At 36.8% G+C, this 24,103-nt stretch overlaps 1 protein-coding gene across 1 annotated transcript in view; it reads left to right on the top strand.

The window, feature by feature from the left end:
• The window catches only part of LOC112053533 (putative serine protease K12H4.7), a 74,651-nt gene that overhangs the window by 14,862 nt on the left and 35,686 nt on the right, over positions 1–24,103 (top strand). The window contains exon 7 of the mRNA XM_024092980.2: positions 1,624–1,756. Coding sequence (XP_023948748.2) covers positions 1,624–1,756 — 133 coding nt within the window. The remainder of the gene's footprint in view (positions 1–1,623; positions 1,757–24,103) is intronic.

The raw sequence follows: 24,103 nt of genomic DNA, 5'->3' as shown, positions 1-24,103 counted from the left end.
ACCAGGTGGTAAAACCCTTCCCTTAGTTTTAATTTTTTCTAGGTTCTGTTCTTCCTCAATTGCCTTTTTTTCGGTCGGGCGTGTCCGTCAATATTGCTGTCTTACGTTTTTTACATCCTCTGCTTCTTGCAGTCCTGGGGCCTGCTTTTGGTAAGGGTCTCAGATCTTTAGGTGATAAATCAAATGGCTGACAGGAATTTGCTTGCTGTAACCCGCTAGGTTCTGGTGTAGGCGAATTGGATCCTTGATTAGATGATACTATATTTGACAAATCATTGTTTACTGTTTGCTCCATAATTTGGTCGCTCAACGCTGGAAGATCTGAAGTATCTGGATCAACTAAGATGGGGGTTGTTGCATCAAGAATAGTCATAGCAAATCAGTACGGGGACAAAAGTAAAAATGTTACTTGTGTACCCATAGGGCTATGTTACTTTTGTACCCGACCACATTTCTGTTAAAATATAAAAGATAACCTTAAAATGTAATGTGCTAGAGCAAAATGAATTAAAATACTGTGTAATCAATCTAATCAAGAATCAACATGAAAATATTCAGATTCGTATCATTTTTAAAAGACTACGAAAACACTAAATAACAGAACAACAAAACACTTACGTTTGATGTGCGAAATCACAAAACGTCTTCTCACTTAACCTAGCAGCGCGAGGCGCGCGTGGCGATTGAACGCAAGAAAGGGGAGTACCGCCCCGTTGTTAACTTACGACATCGACGTGGTGTTTGACTGTTGGATATCCTTACAGAGCATTTGTTACTTTCGACCCGCCGTTACTTTTGTACCCGGTCTCCCCTACTTTTGGCTGATTTGGACTATGTTCTTTGTATTATCATTAACTTATTTATGTAAATTAACCCATATTTGAGTTTAGTCTCCTTTCAGAATGAGAGGGTTTAAGCCTTAGTTCACCACGCTGGCATTTAGCGGATTGGTAAATTCGAGAATTAAGAAAACTCTCAGATTTCCTCAGGATGTTTGCCCTTCACCGTTTGAGACACGTGATATTTAATTTCTTAAAATGCATATAACTGAAAAATTGGGAGTAGGTACAAGCCCCGTACCGGATCTGAACCTACGCCCTCCGAATCGGAGGCATAGGACATATCCACTGGACCACCCAGAAAGTCCCATAAAATGGGCTCCTTTTGGCGGTGAATAAACACGCCTCTGTTTTAGCAGTTACAACACAGTTTATAAATGCATTCTAGTTTTTAAAATTCCTATTTTAAAAACTAGAGTCATCGATCGCCTATTAAAAAGTAGATGCACAATCAGCGACCAAAAAACGTCCCCACTCAATGAGTGCCAAACACAATTTCTTGGCACTCAATTCGAGTAGTCGCATTTGCAAATTCCACCTTAAACTTAATCCTTAAGGTTGAGTTTGCTCTGAATTTAGGATTTTTTTGAATATTGGACTATATCTAAAGGCCTTTAGGTATAATTTTCTTTACCAATAATTATAAAACGGTCAAAGCAAAATTGGCCAGTTTTTAAGTGAAATTTTCTACATGATTGTGTGTCCTTTTATTATTAGAGGACAATGACTAGAGTGCGTTTTCATAACATTCTATTTTAATTTATCATATTTATATTTCTTTCAGGTCGTCAATGGATGTATCAAACTTGCACCGAGTTTGGTTTCTACCAAACGTCGTCAGGTGAAATGGAAGTCTTCGGTAATCAGTTCCCACTTGATTTCTTCATACAACAATGTCAAGATGTCTTCGGCCCAAAGTAAGTACAGTTAAAGTTTTATTAACTATAACTAGAGCTCTATCTTGTTATGGATCATGAAAACCCGACCACTTGAAAATCGAGGAGGTCTTTCTCACGCCAATTATATATTACTAGCGGACGCCCGCGACTCCGTCCGCATGTGAATCGATGTATACTTTCAACCCTTACTTCACCACCTTCCAGTTATATTTTCGCATAGTTTATATAAAATAAACAGTAATTTATCACTACATAGTATAAAACAAAGTTGCTTTCTCTGTCCCTATATCCCTATGTATGCTTAAATCTTTAAAAAAGCGCAACGGATTTTGATGCGTTTTTTAATTGATAGAGTGATTGAAGAGGAAGGTTTATATGTAAAACTAGCGGACGCCCGCGACTTTGTCCGCGTGAAAGTCGATGTAAACTTTCAACTACCCCTACCTACCCCTACCCCTTCTATGTAGCCTTAACCAATAAGTCTACATAGAAGGGGTAGGGGTAGGTAGGGGCGCGACGGAACAGATAAAAAATGGAGTAACTTCTCCCGTTTACTCAACATTTCTCTTCACTGCTCTGCTCCTATTGATCGTAGCGTGATGAAAAGTGTACTATAACCTGCCCAGGAGTATGTAGAATAATTATACCAAGTTTCGTTAAAATCCGTCCAGTAGTTTTTGTTTCTATAACGAACATACAGACAGACAGACAGACAAAAATTTTACTTATTTTACAGTATCGATCACTAATCACCCCCTGATAGTTATTTTGGAAATATATTTCATGTACAGAATTGACCTCTCTACAGATTTATTATAAGTATAGATAACATCCATTAGATAATGTTTTTGAGGTTTCTGATCTGATGTCGTAAATAATTACATTTTTTCCGCTTATATTGCAAAGGCAGGCTTGAACCCTACGAGATTTATCAAAATAATGTACTAAGTATTGTACACATTGAAAAGGTCTACAGAAAACTTCGCGATGGTATATGTCTATCTCTTATGGATATCCCACAATTTTTTTATCATTTACTTTTACGACAAATAATGGCTAATTCTCGAAGCGATTTTAACCAATACAGCATTAATCCTTATTCAACTAAATACCATAAATACATTGTTGATTTAATATAGATTCATATGACCTTTTACAGCATATGATTTAAATGAATATTTTCGAAGATATTACAGATTTAAAAATTTACATTTATTATATGCTTTGAAAAATACACATCACGTTATAAATTTGCGCACATAATAGTACATTATGATAATATAAATGTCGTATGACGTTTTATTAAGTTTGTTTTAAGGGTTACAGACAGACATGCTGTCATAAGGCTAGGCCTGTAACTTATAAATTTGATTATTCTTTTTTCTTTCTTTCTTCAGTGTTGGTTGACCCATGATGGATGAATATTTAAAATTATTCAAAAATATATTGCTATACACATTAGACTTATACTCGTATAGTATTTTATACAGTATTCCCAGAACCGACATGAGAGTATAAACGCGATTACGCATGTGTAGAACTAATCAATACCTGTACTGAGAAATATTGCCCGGCCAGCTATTCAGTCGAGGTAGGGCCGCGGTACAAAATGCCGCGTGCCCCCGACTCTGACAGTTCGAAAGACAAAATGGCGGAGGAGAGGCTACCCAAGCGTGCCCGGCCTCGAGATTTCGTTAATTTTTTCAATTTATTTACCTTTTCCCTGGATCATTTCGGTGATTCCACGGGAAAAGTAGTGATCACAATGGCGTAAATCAGTAACACTCATATAATTTTGAGATTTTTTTTATTTGCTCTCATATCGCGGACTCTTAAGTGTCTTTTGTTGCAAGTGGTACCACAAAACTTTTCGTGACAGTTCGAATGTGATCGAGACTGGTTCCGTAAGTACATTTTATTTTATGTCTACCTATTTCATCTCTTTGTATTAAGGGCGCGTCCGTCATAATGGGGGTAAGTCGTTGCGGCGTCACTGGGAGTGGCAGGTGTATGGAGTGGGAGGGGGCGCGGGGGGGGGGGAGGGGCAATGCAGCGTTGTTTCAATAACCTTATTTCGATATTTAAAACACAAGTTTTAATACTTTTAATGGGTAATTTGTGAAAATGTTTTGTTTAAATAAATCATCGATGTCGATGCGAATTTTGTTACACCTCTCCGACATTTTGTAATTATCATCAAACATACAAGATGGCGGAAATCGATACGCGATTTTTGTAGATGTTCACCAAATCTTATCATATTAGATGGGTGGACTTGGAGTTATTCTGTTTTTAAAACACCGTAATGATGTGTTAAGATTTTTAGATATCTAAACGATTTTTTCTTTGGATTGGCAAAATCAATACTTGACTAAGAGTTAACATTATACGTTGAATGCTGCGTGCGCAACTTAAGTTAAGTTAAAAGTAAGTATATATTCTTTCACGCAATACTATGATATATCATGATACTGATTTATTTAATAAATAATATTATAATTTAGACTAAAAAAATGTGTTTGTTCTATTTGCAGGATTCTTTTAAAGGCAGCAGTGGCAATGAGCGACAAAAAATCTTGAGGACTGCTGCGCCTGCTCTTCATTTTAATTTAATATAATAAAAAAGTCTAAGGAAATTTTGATTTATAATTCTGTGTGATAGTAAAGTGACTCTTTTTATTTATTAAATAATAAATTAAAACGAATAATAATAACATATATATACATTTAACCTTGATATATACCTATAACAAATAATGTGTAATATCGAAATTTTTCAATAAATGATTCAAAAAAAGTTTTTCTGATTTTCAATGTCACCCTATTTATTTCCAAATATTTGTTACATAATATTGAATAAATACAATACATTGATTATGAAATATTAACTATACATACTTATATCAATTTATAGTGATCCTGTGAGAATATGCCGCGAATGTTGATTTCAATGCAAAACTTCTGTACCTACCATTTTATGCACGCATGCATTCAGTTTTCATGACTTTATTGTATTTTGATTTACTACAAAAATTGCCTACGCGAATGTTGTCAAAGCTTTCCACCATTTTGAATTGCCAAAAAACAAAATGGCGGATAATCAAACATGATGGCTCACGCGACCTACAGACATGCGCGCGCAACTAAGACTGTCAATTTTCCATTGAATTGTCATCAAATTGATAGACGCAAAAGTACCAAAACACCTTTTTTGTTAATAAAACAAATAATATTACAACCCTCCCCCTATTTTGCCATTTTATTATTCTTTCGAACTAAACAAATATTGTATCATGATATTTTTTCCATCAGTGCATGCGTAGTACCATAAGCTGTACTACGCATGACTAGTAGAAATCAATACCAGTAGGTTTATAATGCACACCACTACATATCTCAATCATATATGCATTTCATCAAGGAATACAAAGAAAAATATCTGGTTTTAATTCCCTTTAAGACCCTGACTTCGACAACAGTAAAATGAATGGACCGTCCTACCCCCAGGTAACAACCTCAAAAATACAAGTCAAAACAAAGAAACAAAAAATTAGAAACATATTTACTGGAACAAAAGTATTTATTACAAAAAGAGCCAGTAGATATCAATATGTACGTAATAACAAGGGAATACTAGTGTTTAATTGTTTCTCTCTAACAGTTTGCGAGCAACCAATCGGAACAAAGAGATAGCATGAGACGGCCATTGCCGTAGAAAAGACGTAGTCCTTTTTGGCCCCTAGCCATGAGGCACGTCGATTCTTTTTCTACACACGCCAACGTTTCGAGAAGTAACTAAAATGTATGGGCGTGACATTCACTATCGACATGTCACGTGATGAACTTGTCGATCGAATCTGTCATTTTCATACATTTTGTTAGATTTCGCAGCGCTAGCGTTTGTAGACAGAGAATCGACGTGCCACATGGCTACAGGCTCTTGTCGCACTTAGTACATTCGTAATGAGATTATTGAATGATTATTGAAATCAACTACGTTTATAAGAAACTAGAGTGATACATAGAGTAGGTACTTAAGATTGGAATCTGATGCCTCAAATTTTGTTTAAATTTTAGTTGTGTGCTTGCACATATAAAACACACACGAAGTCTTAGATAATTTGAGGGCACGTAACAACAAAAATATGTATTACAGTTCCCAAAGACGAAGACCGAGTCGGTGCCCACTTTACTGTCTTCAAAATTTTGTTACTTGGGCCGGTCCATTAATTTTAATTTGGTCGAAGAGTGTTAGATAGGTCAGTTATCGAGGAAGGCTATGTATTATTCTCGTATTCCTACGGGAACGGGAACCACGCGGATGAAGCTAGTGTGATTATAAATTAATTTTCGTTTAGTGATATAGTAAGTTTGTTGTTTTAAAGGTACTATCGCACAGTAGTCAAAATGCTTAATTTAAAAAAAAATCAATGAACTTTTTTCTTAATTTGAAATTCAATAATCTCTTATATGTGTGTTGTCTATCATTCCATGTAGTGTGTGTAATGTGTATTTTATTTACTTTAATGTTTTAATGCTTTTTATTTAAATAATGCTTATATAAAGTTCTCAATATTTAGTTGTTTACATATTATAAAGAATGAATCACTTGGAAATTAAAAGTAGGAAATTTCTTGAAAATTTTGCGAAATTTAATTTTATAGCCTTATGTTTACACATTTAATTAGTAGGTAATATGATTTCATTCAATATGTATAAAAATAGCCAATGCGATGCGAATTTTTTATGGCTTTTATTACGCGAGACCGCGGGGGACACTTCTAATTATTCAATTTTCACGTCGAAATCCGCAATTAGATGTACGTAATGTATTACATATGCTTGAGAAATGTGTTTTTAATAGTGTATACAAAAATGTTAAAAAAAATAATTTGTGCTCTCTCATTTTTTTTTATTTTTGTATATATTATTTTTTTATGCATTCACGTGAAGATACAGAAATAAAATATAGCTTATAACACTCACAAATAACGTAGCTTTCTAGTGGTAAAAAATTCTAAATCGGACCTGTCATTAAAAAGTTATGCTTGAGTGGTCCGAATTTAATAATTATTTTTTTGTTGGAAAAGGCATATTCCATATAAATTTGTTAAAACAATTCCAAACATAAAGGTCAAAAGGTAAAACAGGGGATGTTGATTGTTTAACCGTTAATTTTAATGTAATTCCAAGCATAACTTTTTAATGAGAGGTCCACTTGATTTTTTTTTACTACGAGAAAGCCACATTATTTGTAAGTGTTATTAGTTATATTTTGTTTCTGTACTAGCGGACGTCCGCGACTTTGTCCGCGTAAAACTCGATGTAAACTTTTAACTATCCCTACCCTACCCCTACCCTACCCTCAAATTTTAAATTTTTTTCTGTCATAAGAACCTTCTCCTGACAATAACAAACACATAAATAAATTTGTGAAATCGGTCCAGCCGTTCACGCGTGACGGCACGACCAAGGGATATGTATATTATTTTTTAATATATACTCAAAACAAAATAAGGGCCACCAGTAAATCTCTACAGTAAAGGGTGTCTTAATGGTTGCTTAAAGTGTCACTAACGGGCATACTCAATTTTTTTTTAGATGTTAAAAGCAGAACTTTTAACATCTAAAAAAAAATTGAGTATGCCCACTTGATAAATTTATCATCAGAAACGTTAGTGACACTTTAAGCAACCATTAAGACACCCTTTACAAACCATTAGAGTCAGTAAACAAAAGTAATTTTAATGTGTAACGTAACGTAAAATGTAACGTTAAAAAAAGTTTTTTAAACCTTATTTTTGTCAGATTTTAGAATATTTTTTTTTCAATAAACGGTAACCAAAGAAATATTGTTTTAGTTTAATTTAACTTTTAAAACTTTTTCTAACTTATTCTAATCAACCTTAATTCAAATTACTGGATAGACTTTACGGATATGTAAAACAGCTAAACATATTATTTTGTTTTGACGAGTATAAATATAAATATATAAAAATTAATCCATATATGATATAGATTTTCACGAGAATGCAGGAACTACGCGGGTGAAACAAATATAAATTAAGGGAAACTTCAAAAGAATTATAATTATATATGTATTATAATAATAAAATGAAAATTGTGAGGGCACAAAATATTTTTTTTTAATATTTCTCTATATACTATTAAAAACACATTTCCATAGTTTATATAAAAATTTATGGGCCTCGTAATCTAGGGCCAGTCAGCCCTAGATTACGAGGTAAAAACCTGACGGCACTGCACTCCCCATCTCTAAATTAACAACCTCACTGGAACTTTTATAAACCCCATAACATTAAGTTATATTTTTTACCCATGATAAATATCATCTGGATACATAGTTGTAGCCCCGATGCAAATACGGCAACCAAAAAATAAGAACGCGAATAATCACTCAAAATCGATCATCAAAATAAAGAAAAACACGAAAAATGTGCGCGCGCAATGTATGCGTCAATACAAATTGAACTAAATGATAATGTCATATTTACAAATTTTGAACATAGACCGATACACAAAACAAGATGGTGGCGAAAAATCAATACGTACCCGGTAACACAAAGACATGCGCGCGCAATATATCCGCCATTACGAATCGCACTAACTAAACAAAATGGCGGAACAGATGTCTACAAGTTCGTTTCTTACCGACAAGATTTAATATTTTTTCTGATTTTACAAATTTGAAATCGCGAAAGAAAGGAACATGTAGATATATTTTTTAGTTTAGCGGTGATAAAGGGCTTTGTCGAAACGTACCACGCCCTATCGGTAAAGCCAACATAGTTACAGGTGGTATATTTCCAAGTGCACCTGCGCAGTCGTGTGAAACGGGACCACGCATGTCCAGTACCAATCAATATCCGAAGAAGCTAGCACCGGTCCCGGGCTAACAGCTCAGTCGAGTCACGGGCGCGCTAAAAGAATGTCTCGTTTATCTAACGATGAAACTTTAAAAGAAATGAGCGAACCTGCCCAAAACGAAATCGCCGAGAGCCCCACAAAGCAGGCCCGGCCTCGCAACGTCTTGAACTTTTTCAATTTGTTTTCCATTTCTCTGGATTATTTCGCTGATTCGTCGGGAAAAGTAGTGTTCACTATTATGTAAATCAATTATAATATTCAAATAACATATTGGTTTTTCTTTGGTGACAATCTTAACTGTGAAGATCAGTGTTATGTGTTTTGTTGATGCTGTATCATCTAACTCTGGGTCAACTTAAAGGCGATCCAGAATATTAACGTATGTAAACATTTATATTTGTAGTACATATTTTACTAAATATATATTTTTAGAAATGAACATTGAAAGAGCTTAATATATTGTCACTGTAATTACTTATGACGAACACGGACTCGATACGCAAAACAAGATGGCGGCGAAAAATCAATACGTACCCGGTAACACAAAGACATGCGCGCGCAATATATCCGCCATTACGAATCGCACTAACTAAACAAAATGGCGGAATAGATGTCTACAAGTTCGTTTCTTACCGACAAGATTGAATATTTTTTCTGATTTTACAATTTTGTAATCGCGAAAATAAGGAACATGTAGATATATTTTTTAGTGTAGCGGTGATAAAGGGCTTTGTCGAAACATACCACGCCCTATCGGTAAAGTCAACATAGTTACAGGTGGTATATTTCCAAGTGCACCTGCGCAGTCGTGTGAAACGGGACCACACATGTCCAGTACCAATCAATATCCGAAGAAGCTAGCACCGGTCCCGGGCTAACAGCTCAGTCGAGTCACGGGCGCGCTAATAGAATGTCTCGTTTATCTAACGATGACACTTTAAAAGAAATGAGCGAACCTGCCCAAAACGAAATCGCCGAGAGCCCCACAAGGCAGGCCCGACCTAGCAACGTCTTGAACTTTTTCAATTTGTTTTCCATTTCTCTGGATTATTTCGCTGATTCGTCGGGAAAAGTAGTGTTCACTATTATGTAAATCAATTATAATATTCAAATAACATATTGGTTTTTCTTTGGTGACAATCTTATCTGTGAAGATCAGTGTTATGTGTTTTGTTGATGCTGTATCATCTAACTCTGGGTCAACTTAAAGGCGATCCAGAATATTTACGTATGTAAACATTTATATTTGTAATACATATTTTACTAAATATATATTTTTAGAAATGAACATTGCAAGAGCTTAATATATTGTCACTGTAATTACTTATGACGAACACGGACTCGATACGCAAAACAAGATGGCGGCGAAAAATCAATACGTACCCGGTAACACAAAGACATGCGCGCGCAATATATCCGCCATTATTAATCGCACTAACTAAACAAAATGGCGGAACAGATGTCTACAAGTTCGTTTCTTACCGGCAAGATTGAATATTTTTTCTGATTTTACAATTTTGTAAACGCGAAAATAAGGAACATGTGGATATATTTTTTAGTTTAGCGGTGATAAAGGGCTTTGTCGAAACATACCACACCCTATCGGTAAAGTCAACATAGTTACAGGTGGTATATTTCCAAGTGCACCTGCGCAGTCGTGTGAAACGGGACCACGCATGTCCAGTACCAATCAAAATCCGAAGAAGCTAGCACCGGTCCCGGGCTAACAGCTCAGTCGAGTCACGGGCGCGCTAATAGAATGTCTCGATTATCTAACGATGAAACTTTAAAAGAAATGAGCGAACCTGCCCAAAACGAAATCGCCGAGAGCCCCACAAAGCAGGCCCGGCCTCGCAACGTCTTGAACTTTTTCAATTTGTTTTCCATTTCTCTGGATTATTTCGCTGATTCGTCGGGAAAAGTAGTGTTCACTATTATGTAAATCAATTATAATATTCAAATAACATATTGGTTTTTCTTTGGTGACAATCTTATCTGTGAAGATCAGTGTTATGTGTTTTGTTGATGCTGTATCATCTAACTCTGGGTCAACTTGAAGGCGATCCAGAATATTTACGTATGTAAACATTTATATTTGTAATACATATTTTACTAAATATATATTTTTAGAAATGAACATTGCAAGAGCTTAATATATTGTCACTGTAATTACTTATGACAAACACGGACTCGATACGCAAAACAAGATGGCGGCGAAAAATCAATACGTACCCGGTAACACAAAGACATGCGCGCGCAATATATCCGCCATTACGAATCGCACTAACTAAACAAAATGGCGGAATAGATGTCTACAAGTTCGTTTCTTACCGACAAGATTGAATATTTTTTCTGATTTTACAATTTTGTAATCGCGAAAATAAGGAACATGTAGATATATTTTTTAGTGTAGCGGTGATAAAGGGCTTTGTCGAAACATACCACGCCCTATCGGTAAAGTCAACATAGTTACAGGTGGTATATTTCCAAGTGCACCTGCGCAGTCGTGTGAAACGGGACCACGCATGTCCAGTACCAATCAATATCCGAAGAAGCTAGCACCGGTCCCGGGCTAACAGCTCAGTCGAGTCACGGGCGCGCTAAAAGAATGTCTCGTTTATCTAACGATGAAACTTTAAAAGAAATGAGCGAACCTGCCCAAAACGAAATCGCCGAGAGCCCCACAAGGCAGGCCCGGCCTCGCAACGTCTTGAACTTTTTCAATTTGTTTTCCATTTCTCTGGATTATTTCGCTGATTCGTCGGGAAAAGTAGTGTTCACTATTATGTAAATCAATTATAATATTCAAATAACATATTGGTTTTTCTTTGGTGACAATCTTATCTGTGAAGATAAGTGTTATGTGTTTTGTTGATGCTGTATCATCTAACTCTGGGTCAACTTAAAGGCGATCCAGAATATTAACGTATGTAAACATTTATATTTGTAATACATATTTTACTAAATATATATTTTTAAAAATGAACATTGCAAGAGCTTAATATATTGTCACTGTAATTACTTATGACGAACACGGACTCGATACGCAAAACAAGATGGCGGCGAAAAATCAATACGTACACGGTAACACAAAGACATGCGCGCGCAATATATCCGCCATTACGAATCGCACTAACTAAACAAAATGGCGGAACAGATGTCTACAAGTTCGTTTCTTACCGACAAAATTGAATATTTTTTCTGATTTTACAATTTTGTAATCGCGAAAATAAGGAACATGTAGATATATTTTTTAGTTTAGCGGTGATAAAGGGCTTTGTCGAAACATACCACGCCCTATCGGTAAAGTCAACATAGTTACAGGTGGTATATTTCCAAGTGCACCTGCGCAGTCGTATGAAACGGGACCACGCATGTCCAGTACCAATCAATATCCGAAGAAGCTAGCACCGGTCCCGGGCTAACAGCTCAGTCGAGTCACGGGCGCGCTAAAAGAATGTCTCGTTTATCTAACGATGACACTTTAAAAGAAATGAGCGAACCTGCCCAAAACGAAATCGCCGAGAGCCCCACAAGGCAGGCCCGACCTAGCAACGTCTTGAACTTTTTCAATTTGTTTTCCATTTCTCTGGATTATTTCGCTGATTCGTCGGGAAAAGTAGTGTTCACTATTATGTAAATCAATTATAATATTCAAATAACATATTGGTTTTTCTTTGGTGACAATCTTAACTGTGAAGATCAGTGTTATGTGTTTTGTTGATGCTGTATCATCTAACTCTGGGTCAACTTAAAGGCGATCCAGAATATTAACGTATGTAAACATTTATATTTGTAATACATATTTTACTAAATATATATTTTTAGAAATGAACATTGCAAGAGCTTAATATATTGTCACTGTAATTACTTATGACGAACACGGACTCGATACGCAAAACAAGATGGCGGCGAAAAATCAATACATTCCCGGTAACACAAAGACATGCGCGCGCAATATATCCGCCATTACGAATCGCACTAACTAAACAAAATGGCGGAACAGATGTCTACAAGTTCGTTTCTTACCGACAAGATTGAATATTTTTTTCTGATTTTACAATTTTGTAATCGCGAAAATAAGGAACATGTAGATATATTTTTTAGTTTAGCGGTGATAAAGGGCTTTGTCGAAACATACCACGCCCTATCGGTAAAGTCAACATAGTTACAGGTGGTATATTTCCAAGTGCACCTGCGCAGTCGTGTGAAACGGGACCACGCATGTCCAGTACCAATCAATATCCGAAGAAGCTAGCACCGGTCCCGGGCTAACAGCTCAGTCGAGTCACGGGCGCGCTAATAGAATGTCTCGTTTATCTAACGATGACACTTTAAAAGAAATGAGCGAACCTGCCCAAAACGAAATCGCCGAGAGCCCCACAAGGCAGGCCCGACCTAGCAACGTCTTGAACTTTTTCAATTTGTTTTCCATTTCTCTGGATTATTTCGCTGATTCGTCGGGAAAAGTAGTGTTCACTATTATGTAAATCAATTATAATATTCAAATAACATATTGGTTTTTCTTTGGTGACAATCTTATCTGTGAAGATCAGTGTTATGTGTTTTGTTGATGCTGTATCATCTAACTCTGGGTCAACTTAAAGGCGATCCAGAATATTAACGTATGTAAACATTTATATTTGTAATACATATTTTACTAAATATATATTTTTAGAAATGAACATTGCAAGAGCTTAATATATTGTCACTGTAATTACTTATGACGAACACGGACTCGATACGCAAAACAAGATGGCGGCGAAAAATCAATACGTACCCGGTAACACAAAGACATGCGCGCGCAATATATCCGCCATTATTAATCGCACTAACTAAACAAAATGGCGGAACAGATGTCTACAAGTTCGTTTCTTACCGACAAGATTGAATATTTTTTCTGATTTTACAATTTTGTAATCGCGAAAATAAGGAACATGTAGATATATTTTTACTTTAGCGGTGATAAAGGGCTTTGTCGAAACATACCACGCCCTATCGGTAAAATCAACATAGTTACAGGTGGTATATTTCCAAGTGCACATGCGCAGTCGTGTGAAACGGGACCACGCATGTCCAGTACCAATCAATATCCGAAGAAGCTAGCACCGGTCCCGGGCTAACAGCTCAGTCGAGTCACGGGCGCGCTAAAAGAATGTCTCGTTTATCTAACGATGAATCTTTAAAAGAAATGAGCGAACCTGCCCAAAACAAAATCGCCGAGAGCCCCACAAAGCAGGCCCGGCCTCGCAACGTCTTGAACTTTTTCAATTTGTTTTCCATTTCTCTGGATTATTTCGCTGATTCGTCGGGAAAAGTAGTGTTCACTATTATGTAAATCAATTATAATATTCAAATAACATATTGGTTTTTCTTTGGTGACAATCTTAACTGTGAAGATCAGTGTTATGTGTTTTGTTGATGCTGTATCATCTAACTCTGGGTCAACTTAAAGGCGATCCAGAATATTAACGTATGTAAACATTTATATTTGTAATACATATTTTACTAAATATATATTTTTAGAAATGAACATTGCAAGAGCTTAATATATTGTCACTGTAATTACTTATGACGAACACGGACTCGATACGCAAAACAAGATGGCGGCGAAAAATCAATACATTCCCGGTAACACAAAGACATGCGCGCGCAATATATCCGCCGTTACGAATCGCACTAACTAAACAAAATGGCGGAACAGATGTCTACAAGTTCGTTTCTTACCGACAAGATTGAATATTTTTTCTGATTTTACAATTTTGTAATCGCGAAAATAAGGAACATGTAGATATATTTTTACTTTAGCGGTGATAAAGGGCTTTGTCGAAACATACCACGCCCTATCGGTAAAGTCAACATAGTTACAGGTGGTATATTTCCAAGTGCACCTGCGCAGTCGTGTGAAACGGGACCACGCATGTCCAGTACCAATCAATATCCGAAGAAGCTAGCACCGGTCCCGGGCTAACAGCTCAGTCGAGTCACGGGCGCGCTAATAGAATGTCTCGTTTATCTAACGATGACACTTTAACAGAAATGAGCGAACCTGCCCAAAACGAAATCGCCGAGAGCCCCACAAGGCAGGCCCGACCTAGCAACGTCTTGAACTTTTTCAATTTGTTTTCCATTTCTCTGGATTATTTCGCTGATTCGTCGGGAAAAGTAGTGTTCACTATTATGTAAATCAATTATAATATTCAAATAACATATTGGTTTTTCTTTGGTGACAATCTTATCTGTGAAGATCAGTGTTATGTGTTTTGTTGATGCTGTATCATCTAACTCTGGGTCAACTTAAAGGCGATCCAGAATATTAACGTATGTAAACATTTATATTTGTAATACATATTTTACTAAATATATATTTTTAGAAATGAACATTGCAAGAGCTTAATATATTGTCACTGTAATTACTTATGACGAACACGGACTCGATACGCAAAACAAGATGGCGGCGAAAAATCAATACGTACCCGGTAACACAAAGACATGCGCGCGCAATATATCCGCCATTATTAATCGCACTAACTAAACAAAATGGCGGAACAGATGTCTACAAGTTCGTTTCTTACCGACAAGATTGAATATTTTTTCTGATTTTACAATTTTGTAATCGCGAAAATAAGGAACATGTAGATATATTTTTACTTTAGCGGTGATAAAGGGCTTTGTCGAAACATACCACGCCCTATCGGTAAAATCAACATAGTTACAGGTGGTATATTTCCAAGTGCACATGCGCAGTCGTATGAAACGGGACCACGCATGTCCAGTACCAATCAATATCCGAAGAAGCTAGCACCGGTCCCGGGCTAACAGCTCAGTCGAGTCACGGGCGCGCTAAAAGAATGTCTCGTTTATCTAACGATGAATCTTTAAAAGAAATGAGCGATCCTGCCCAAAACGAAATCGCCGAGAGCCCCACAAAGCAGGCCCGGCCTCGCAACGTCTTGAACTTTTTCAATTTGTTTTCCATTTCTCTGGATTATTTCGCTGATTCGTCGGGAAAAGTAGTGTTCACTATTATGTAAATCAATTATAATATTCAAATAACATATTGGTTTTTCTTTGGTGACAATCTTAACTGTGAAGATCATAATAATAATAATAATAATAATAAAATGTTTTATTTAGCTGATTACAACACAAACATACAATATGAAATAAATAAAAAAAAAACAATGAAAAAAATTAACACATGATTAAAGTAAGACAAAAGTTTACAAAATAGTGACTGCACACCTTGGGTAGTGGCTATGCAGAGCTTTGCTCCCTGGCGTGCGGTCTCTTCTTATATCTAGATTACACTTATGTTACAATTATTAAATCTACATTACTTACATTCATGTTAATCTATACAGATAATCATTAAGTTTCATCAGCTAAAAAGGTTACTGCCTCAGCATAATGCTGCAGTGTTTGCAACTGCAGCGCTGATTTTAGTGATCAGTGTTATGTGTTTTGTTGATGCTGTATCATCTAACTCTGGGTCAACTTAAAGGCGATCCAGAATATTAACGTATGTAAACATTTATATTTGTAATACATATTTTACTAAATATATATTTTTAGAAATGAACATTGCAAGAGCTTAATATATTGTCACTGTAATTACTTATGACGAACACGGACTCGATACGCAAAACAAGATGGCGGCGAAAAATCAATACATTCCCGGTAACACAAAGACATGCGCGCGCAATATATCCGCCATTACGAATCGCACTAACTAAACAAAATGGCGGAACAGATGTCTACAAGTTCGTTTCTTACCGACAAAATTGAATATTTTTTCTGATTTTACAATTTTGTAATCGCGAAAATAAGGAACATGTAGATATATTTTTTAGTTTAGCGGTGATAAAGGGCTTTGTCGAAACATACCACGCCCTATCGGTAAAGTCAACATAGTTACAGGTGGTATATTTCCAAGTGCACCCGCGCAGTCGTATGAAACGGGACCACGCATGTCCAGTACCAATCAATATCCGAAGAAGCTAGCACCGGTCCCGGGCTAACAGCTCAGTCGAGTCACGGGCGCGCTAAAAGAATGTCTCGTTTATCTAACGATGAATCTTTAAAAGAAATGAGCGAACCTGCCCAAAACAAAATCGCCGAGAGCCCCACAAAGCAGGCCCGGCCTCGCAACGTCTTGAACTTTTTCAATTTGTTTTCCATTTCTCTGGATTATTTCGCTGATTCGTCGGGAAAAGTAGTGTTCACTATTATGTAAATCAATTATAATATTCAAATAACATATTGGTTTTTCTTTGGTGACAATCTTAACTGTGAAGATCAGTGTTATGTGTTTTGTTGATGCTGTATCATCTAACTCTGGGTCAACTTAAAGGCGATCCAGAATATTAACGTATGTAAACATTTATATTTGTAATACATATTTTACTAAATATATATTTTTAGAAATGAACATTGCAAGAGCTTAATATATTGTCACTGTAATTACTTATGACGAACACGGACTCGATACGCAAAACAAGATGGCGGCGAAAAATCAATACATTCCCGGTAACACAAAGACATGCGCGCGCAATATATCCGCCATTACGAATCGCACTAACTAAACAAAATGGCGGAACAGATGTCTACAAGTTCGTTTCTTACCGACAAGATTGAATATTTTTTCTGATTTTACAATTTTGTAATCGCGAAAATAAGGAACATGTAGATATATTTTTTAGTTTAGCGGTGATAAAGGGCTTTGTCGAAACATACCACGCCCTATCGGTAAAGTCAACATAGTTACAGGTGGTATATTTCCAAGTGCACCTGCGCAGTCGTGTGAAACGGGACCACGCATGTCCAGTACCAATCAATATCCGAAGAAGCTAGCACCGGTCCCGGGCTAACAGCTCAGTCGAGTCACGGGCGCGCTAATAGAATGTCTCGTTTATCTAACGATGACACTTTAAAAGAAATGAGCGAACCTGCCCAAAACGAAATCGCCGAGAGCCCCACAAGGCAGGCCCGACCTAGCAACGTCTTGAACTTTTTCAATTTGTTTTCCATTTCTCTAGATTATTTCGCTGATTCGTCGGGAAAAGTAGTGTTCACTATTATGTAAATCAATTATAATATTCAAATAACATATTGGTTTTTCTTTGGTGACAATCTTATCTGTGAAGATCAGTGTTATGTGTTTTGTTGATGCTGTATCATCTAACTCTGGGTCAACTTAAAGGCGATCCAGAATATTTACGTATGTAAACATTTATATTTGTAATACATATTTTACTAAATATATATTTTTAGAAATGAACATTGCAAGAGCTTAATATATTGTCACTGTAATTACTTATGACGAACACGGACTCGATACGCAAAACAAGATGGCGGCGAAAAATCAATACGTACCCGGTAACACAAAGACATGCGCGCGCAATATATCCGCCATTACGAATCGCACTAACTAAACAAAATGGCGGAACAGATGTCTACAAGTTCGTTTCTTACCGACAAAATTGAATATTTTTTCTGATTTTACAATTTTGTAATCGCGAAAATAAGGAACATGTAGATATATTTTTACTTTAGCGGTGATAAAGGGCTTTGTCGAAACATACCACGCCCTATCGGTAAAGTCAACATAGTTACAGGTGGTATATTTCCAAGTGCACCTGCGCAGTCGTGTGAAACGGGACCACGCATGTCCAGTACCAATCAATATCCGAAGAAGCTAGCACCGGTCCCGGGCTAACAGCTCAGTCGAGTCACGGGCGCGCTAATAGAATGTCTCGTTTATCTAACGATGAAACTTTAAAAGAAATGAGCGAACCTGCCCAAAACAAAATCGCCGAGAGCCCCACAAGGCAGGCCCGACCTAGCAACGTCTTGAACTTTTTCAATTTGTTTTCCATTTCTCTGGATTATTTCGCTGATTCGTCGGGAAAAGTAGTGTTCACTATTATGTAAATCAATTATAATATTCAAATAACATATTGGTTTTTCTTTGGTGACAATCTTAACTGTGAAGATCAGTGTTATGTGTTTTGTTGATGCTGTATCATCTAACTCTGGGTCAACTTAAAGGCGATCCAGAATATTAACGTATGTAAACATTTATATTTGTAATACATATTTTACTAAATATATATTTTTAGAAATGAACATTGCAAGAGCTTAATATATTGTCACTGTAATTACTTATGACGAACACGGACTCGATACGCAAAACAAGATGGCGGCGAAAAATCAATACATTCCCGGTAACACAAAGACATGCGCGCGCAATATATCCGCCATTACGAATCGCACTAACTAAACAAAATGGCGGAACAGATGTCTACAAGTTCGTTTCTTACCGACAAGATTGAATATTTTTTCTGATTTTACAATTTTGTAATCGCGAAAATAAGGAACATGTAGATATATTTTTTAGTTTAGCGGTGATAAAGGTCTTTGTCGAAACATACCACGCCCTATCGGTAAAGTCAACATAGTTACAGGTGGTATATTTCCAAGTGCACCTGCGCAGTCGTGTGAAACGGGACCACGCATGTCCAGTACCAATCAATATCCGAAGAAGCTAGCACCGGTCCCGGGCTAACAGCTCAGTCGAGTCACGGGCGCGCTAATAGAATGTCTCGTTTATCTAACGATGACACTTTAAAAGAAATGAGCGAACCTGCCCAAAACGAAATCGCCGAGAGCCCCACAAGGCAGGCCCGACCTAGCAACGTCTTGAACTTTTTCAATTTGTTTTCCATTTCTCTGGATTATTTCGCTGATTCGTCGGGAAAAGTAGTGTTCACTATTATGTAAATCAATTATAATATTCAAATAACATATTGGTTTTTCTTTGGTGACAATCTTAACTGTGAAGATCAGTGTTATGTGTTTTGTTGATGCTGTATCATCTAACTCTGGGTCAACTTAAAGGCGATCCAGAATATTAACGTATGTAAACATTTATATTTGTAATACATATTTTACTAAATATATATTTTAAGAAATGAACATTGCAAGAGCTTAATATATTGTCACTGTAATTACTTATGACGAACACGGACTCGATACGCAAAACAAGATGGCGGCGAAAAATCAATACGTACCCGGTAACACAAAGACATGCGCGCGCAATATATCCGCCATTACGAATCGCACTAACTAAACAAAATGGCGGAACAGATGTCTACAAGTTCGTTTCTTACCGACAAGATTGAATATTTTTTCTGATTTTACAATTTTGTAATCGCGAAAATAAGGAACATGTAGATATATTTTTTAGTTTAGCGGTGATAAAGGGCTTTGTCGAAACATACCACGCCCTATCGGTAAAGTCAACATAGTTACAGGTGGTATATTTCCAAGTGCACCTGCGCAGTCGTGTGAAACGGGACCACGCATGTCCAGTACCAATCAATATCCGAAGAAGCTAGCACCGGTCCCGGGCTAACAGCTCAGTCGAGTCACGGGCGCGCTAATAGAATGTCTCGTTTATCTAACGATGACACTTTAAAAGAAATGAGCGAACCTGCCCAAAACGAAATCGCCGAGAGCCCCACAAGGCAGGCCCGACCTAGCAACGTCTTGAACTTTTTCAATTTGTTTTCCATTTCTCTGGATTATTTCGCTGATTCGTCGGGAAAAGTAGTGTTCACTATTATGTAAATCAATTATAATATTCAAATAACATATTGGTTTTTCTTTGGTGACAATCTTAACTGTGAAGATCAGTGTTATGTGTTTTGTTGATGCTGTATCATCTAACTCTGGGTCAACTTAAAGGCGATCCAGAATATTAACGTATGTAAACATTTATATTTGTAATACATATTTTACTAAATATATATTTTTAGAAATGAACATTGCAAGAGCTTAATATATTGTCACTGTAATTACTTATGACGAACACGGACTCGATACGCAAAACAAGATGGCGGCGAAAAATCAATACGTACCCGGTAACACAAAGACATGCGCGCGCAATATATCCGCCATTATTAATCGCACTAACTAAACAAAATGGCGGAACAGATGTCTACAAGTTCGTTTCTTACCGACAAGATTGAATATTTTTTCTGATTTTACAATTTTGTAATCGCGAAAATAAGGAACATGTAGATATATTTTTACTTTAGCGGTGATAAAGGGCTTTGTCGAAACATACCACGCCCTATCGGTAAAATCAACATAGTTACAGGTGGTATATTTCCAAGTGCACATGCGCAGTCGTATGAAACGGGACCACGCATGTCCAGTACCAATCAATATCCGAAGAAGCTAGCACCGGTCCCGGGCTAACAGCTCAGTCGAGTCACGGGCGCGCTAAAAGAATGTCTCGTTTATCTAACGATGAATCTTTAAAAGAAATGAGCGATCCTGCCCAAAACGAAATCGCCGAGAGCCCCACAAAGCAGGCCCGGCCTCGCAACGTCTTGAACTTTTTCAATTTGTTTTCCATTTCTCTGGATTATTTCGCTGATTCGTCGGGAAAAGTAGTGTTCACTATTATGTAAATCAATTATAATATTCAAATAACATATTGGTTTTTCTTTGGTGACAATCTTAACTGTGAAGATCAGTGTTATGTGTTTTGTTGATGCTGTATCATCTAACTCTGGGTCAACTTAAAGGCGATCCAGAATATTAACGTATGTAAACATTTATATTTGTAATACATATTTTACTAAATATATATTTTTAGAAATGAACATTGCAAGAGCTTAATATATTGTCACTGTAATTACTTATGACGAACACGGACTCGATACGCAAAACAAGATGGCGGCGAAAAATCAATACATTCCCGGTAACACAAAGACATGCGCGCGCAATATATCCGCCATTACGAATCGCACTAACTAAACAAAATGGCGGAACAGATGTCTACAAGTTCGTTTCTTACCGACAAAATTGAATATTTTTTCTGATTTTACAATTTTGTAATCGCGAAAATAAGGAACATGTAGATATATTTTTTAGTTTAGCGGTGATAAAGGGCTTTGTCGAAACATACCACGCCCTATCGGTAAAGTCAACATAGTTACAGGTGGTATATTTCCAAGTGCACCCGCGCAGTCGTATGAAACGGGACCACGCATGTCCAGTACCAATCAATATCCGAAGAAGCTAGCACCGGTCCCGGGCTAACAGCTCAGTCGAGTCACGGGCGCGCTAAAAGAATGTCTCGTTTATCTAACGATGAATCTTTAAAAGAAATGAGCGAACCTGCCCAAAACAAAATCGCCGAGAGCCCCACAAAGCAGGCCCGGCCTCGCAACGTCTTGAACTTTTTCAATTTGTTTTCCATTTCTCTGGATTATTTCGCTGATTCGTCGGGAAAAGTAGTGTTCACTATTATGTAAATCAATTATAATATTCAAATAACATATTGGTTTTTCTTTGGTGACAATCTTAACTGTGAAGATCAGTGTTATGTGTTTTGTTGATGCTGTATCATCTAACTCTGGGTCAACTTAAAGGCGATCCAGAATATTAACGTATGTAAACATTTATATTTGTAATACATATTTTACTAAATATATATTTTTAGAAATGAACATTGCAAGAGCTTAATATATTGTCACTGTAATTACTTATGACAAACACGGACTCGATACGCAAAACAAGATGGCGGCGAAAAATCAATACATTCCCGGTAACACAAAGACATGCGCGCGCAATATATCCGCCATTACGAATCGCACTAACTAAACAAAATGGCGGAACAGATGTCTACAAGTTCGTTTCTTACCGACAAGATTGAATATTTTTTCTGATTTTACAATTTTGTAATCGCGAAAATAAGGAACATGTAGATATATTTTTTAGTTTAGCGGTGATAAAGGGCTTTGTCGAAACATACCACGCCCTATCGGTAAAGTCAACATAGTTACAGGTGGTATATTTCCAAGTGCACCTGCGCAGTCGTGTGAAACGGGACCACGCATGTCCAGTACCAATCAATATCCGAAGAAGCTAGCACCGGTCCCGGGCTAACAGCTCAGTCGAGTCACGGGCGCGCTAATAGAATGTCTCGTTTATCTAACGATGACACTTTAAAAGAAATGAGCGAACCTGCCCAAAACGAAATCGCCGAGAGCCCCACAAGGCAGGCCCGACCTAGCAACGTCTTGAACTTTTTCAATTTGTTTTTCATTTCTCTGGATTATTTCGCTGATTCGTCGGGAAAAGTAGTGTTCACTATTATGTAAATCAATTATAATATTCAAATAACATATTGGTTTTTCTTTGGTGACAATCTTATCTGTGAAGATCAGTGTTATGTGTTTTGTTGATGCTGTATCATCTAACTCTGGGTCAACTTAAAGGCGATCCAGAATATTTACGTATGTAAACATTTATATTTGTAATACATATTTTACTAAATATATATTTTTAGAAATGAACATTGCAAGAGCTTAATATATTGTCACTGTAATTACTTATGACGAACACGGACTCGATACGCAAAACAAGATGGCGGCGAAAAATCAATACGTACCCGGTAACACAAAGACATGCGCGCGCAATATATCCGCCATTACGAATCGCACTAACTAAACAAAATGGCGGAACAGATGTCTACAAGTTCGTTTCTTACCGACAAAATTGAATATTTTTTCTGATTTTACAATTTTGTAATCGCGAAAATAAGGAACATGTAGATATATTTTTACTTTAGCGGTGATAAAGGGCTTTGTCGAAACATACCACGCCCTATCGGTAAAGTCAACATAGTTACAGGTGGTATATTTCCAAGTGCACCTGCGCAGTCGTGTGAAACGGGACCACGCATGTCCAGTACCAATCAATATCCGAAGAAGCTAGCACCGGTCCCGGGCTAACAGCTCAGTCGAGTCACGGGCGCGCTAATAGAATGTCTCGTTTATCTAACGATGAAACTTTAAAAGAAATGAGCGAACCTGCCCAAAACAAAATCGCCGAGAGCCCCACAAGGCAGGCCCGACCTAGCAACGTCTTGAACTTTTTCAATTTGTTTTCCATTTCTCTGGATTATTTCGCTGATTCGTCGGGAAAAGTAGTGTTCACTATTATGTAAATCAATTATAATATTCAAATAACATATTGGTTTTTCTTTGGTGACAATCTTAACTGTGAAGATCAGTGTTATGTGTTTTGTTGATGCTGTATCATCTAACTCTGGGTCAACTTAAAGGCGATCCAGAATATTAACGTATGTAAACATTTATATTTGTAATACATATTTTACTAAATATATATTTTTAGAAATGAACATTGCAAGAGCTTAATATATTGTCACTGTAATTACTTATGACGAACACGGACTCGATACGCAAAACAAGATGGCGGCGAAAAATCAATACATTCCCGGTAACACAAAGACATGCGCGCGCAATATATCCGCCATTACGAATCGCACTAACTAAACAAAATGGCGGAACAGATGTCTACAAGTTCGTTTCTTACCGACAAGATTGAATATTTTTTCTGATTTTACAATTTTGTAATCGCGAAAATAAGGAACATGTA

The sequence above is a fragment of the Bicyclus anynana genome, chromosome Z, assembly GCF_947172395.1.
Source record: "Bicyclus anynana chromosome Z, ilBicAnyn1.1, whole genome shotgun sequence".
Classification (NCBI taxonomy): domain Eukaryota; kingdom Metazoa; phylum Arthropoda; class Insecta; order Lepidoptera; family Nymphalidae; genus Bicyclus; species Bicyclus anynana.
Note: the sequence above shows the minus strand (reverse complement) of the source record. Positions and strands in the feature narration are given on the sequence as shown.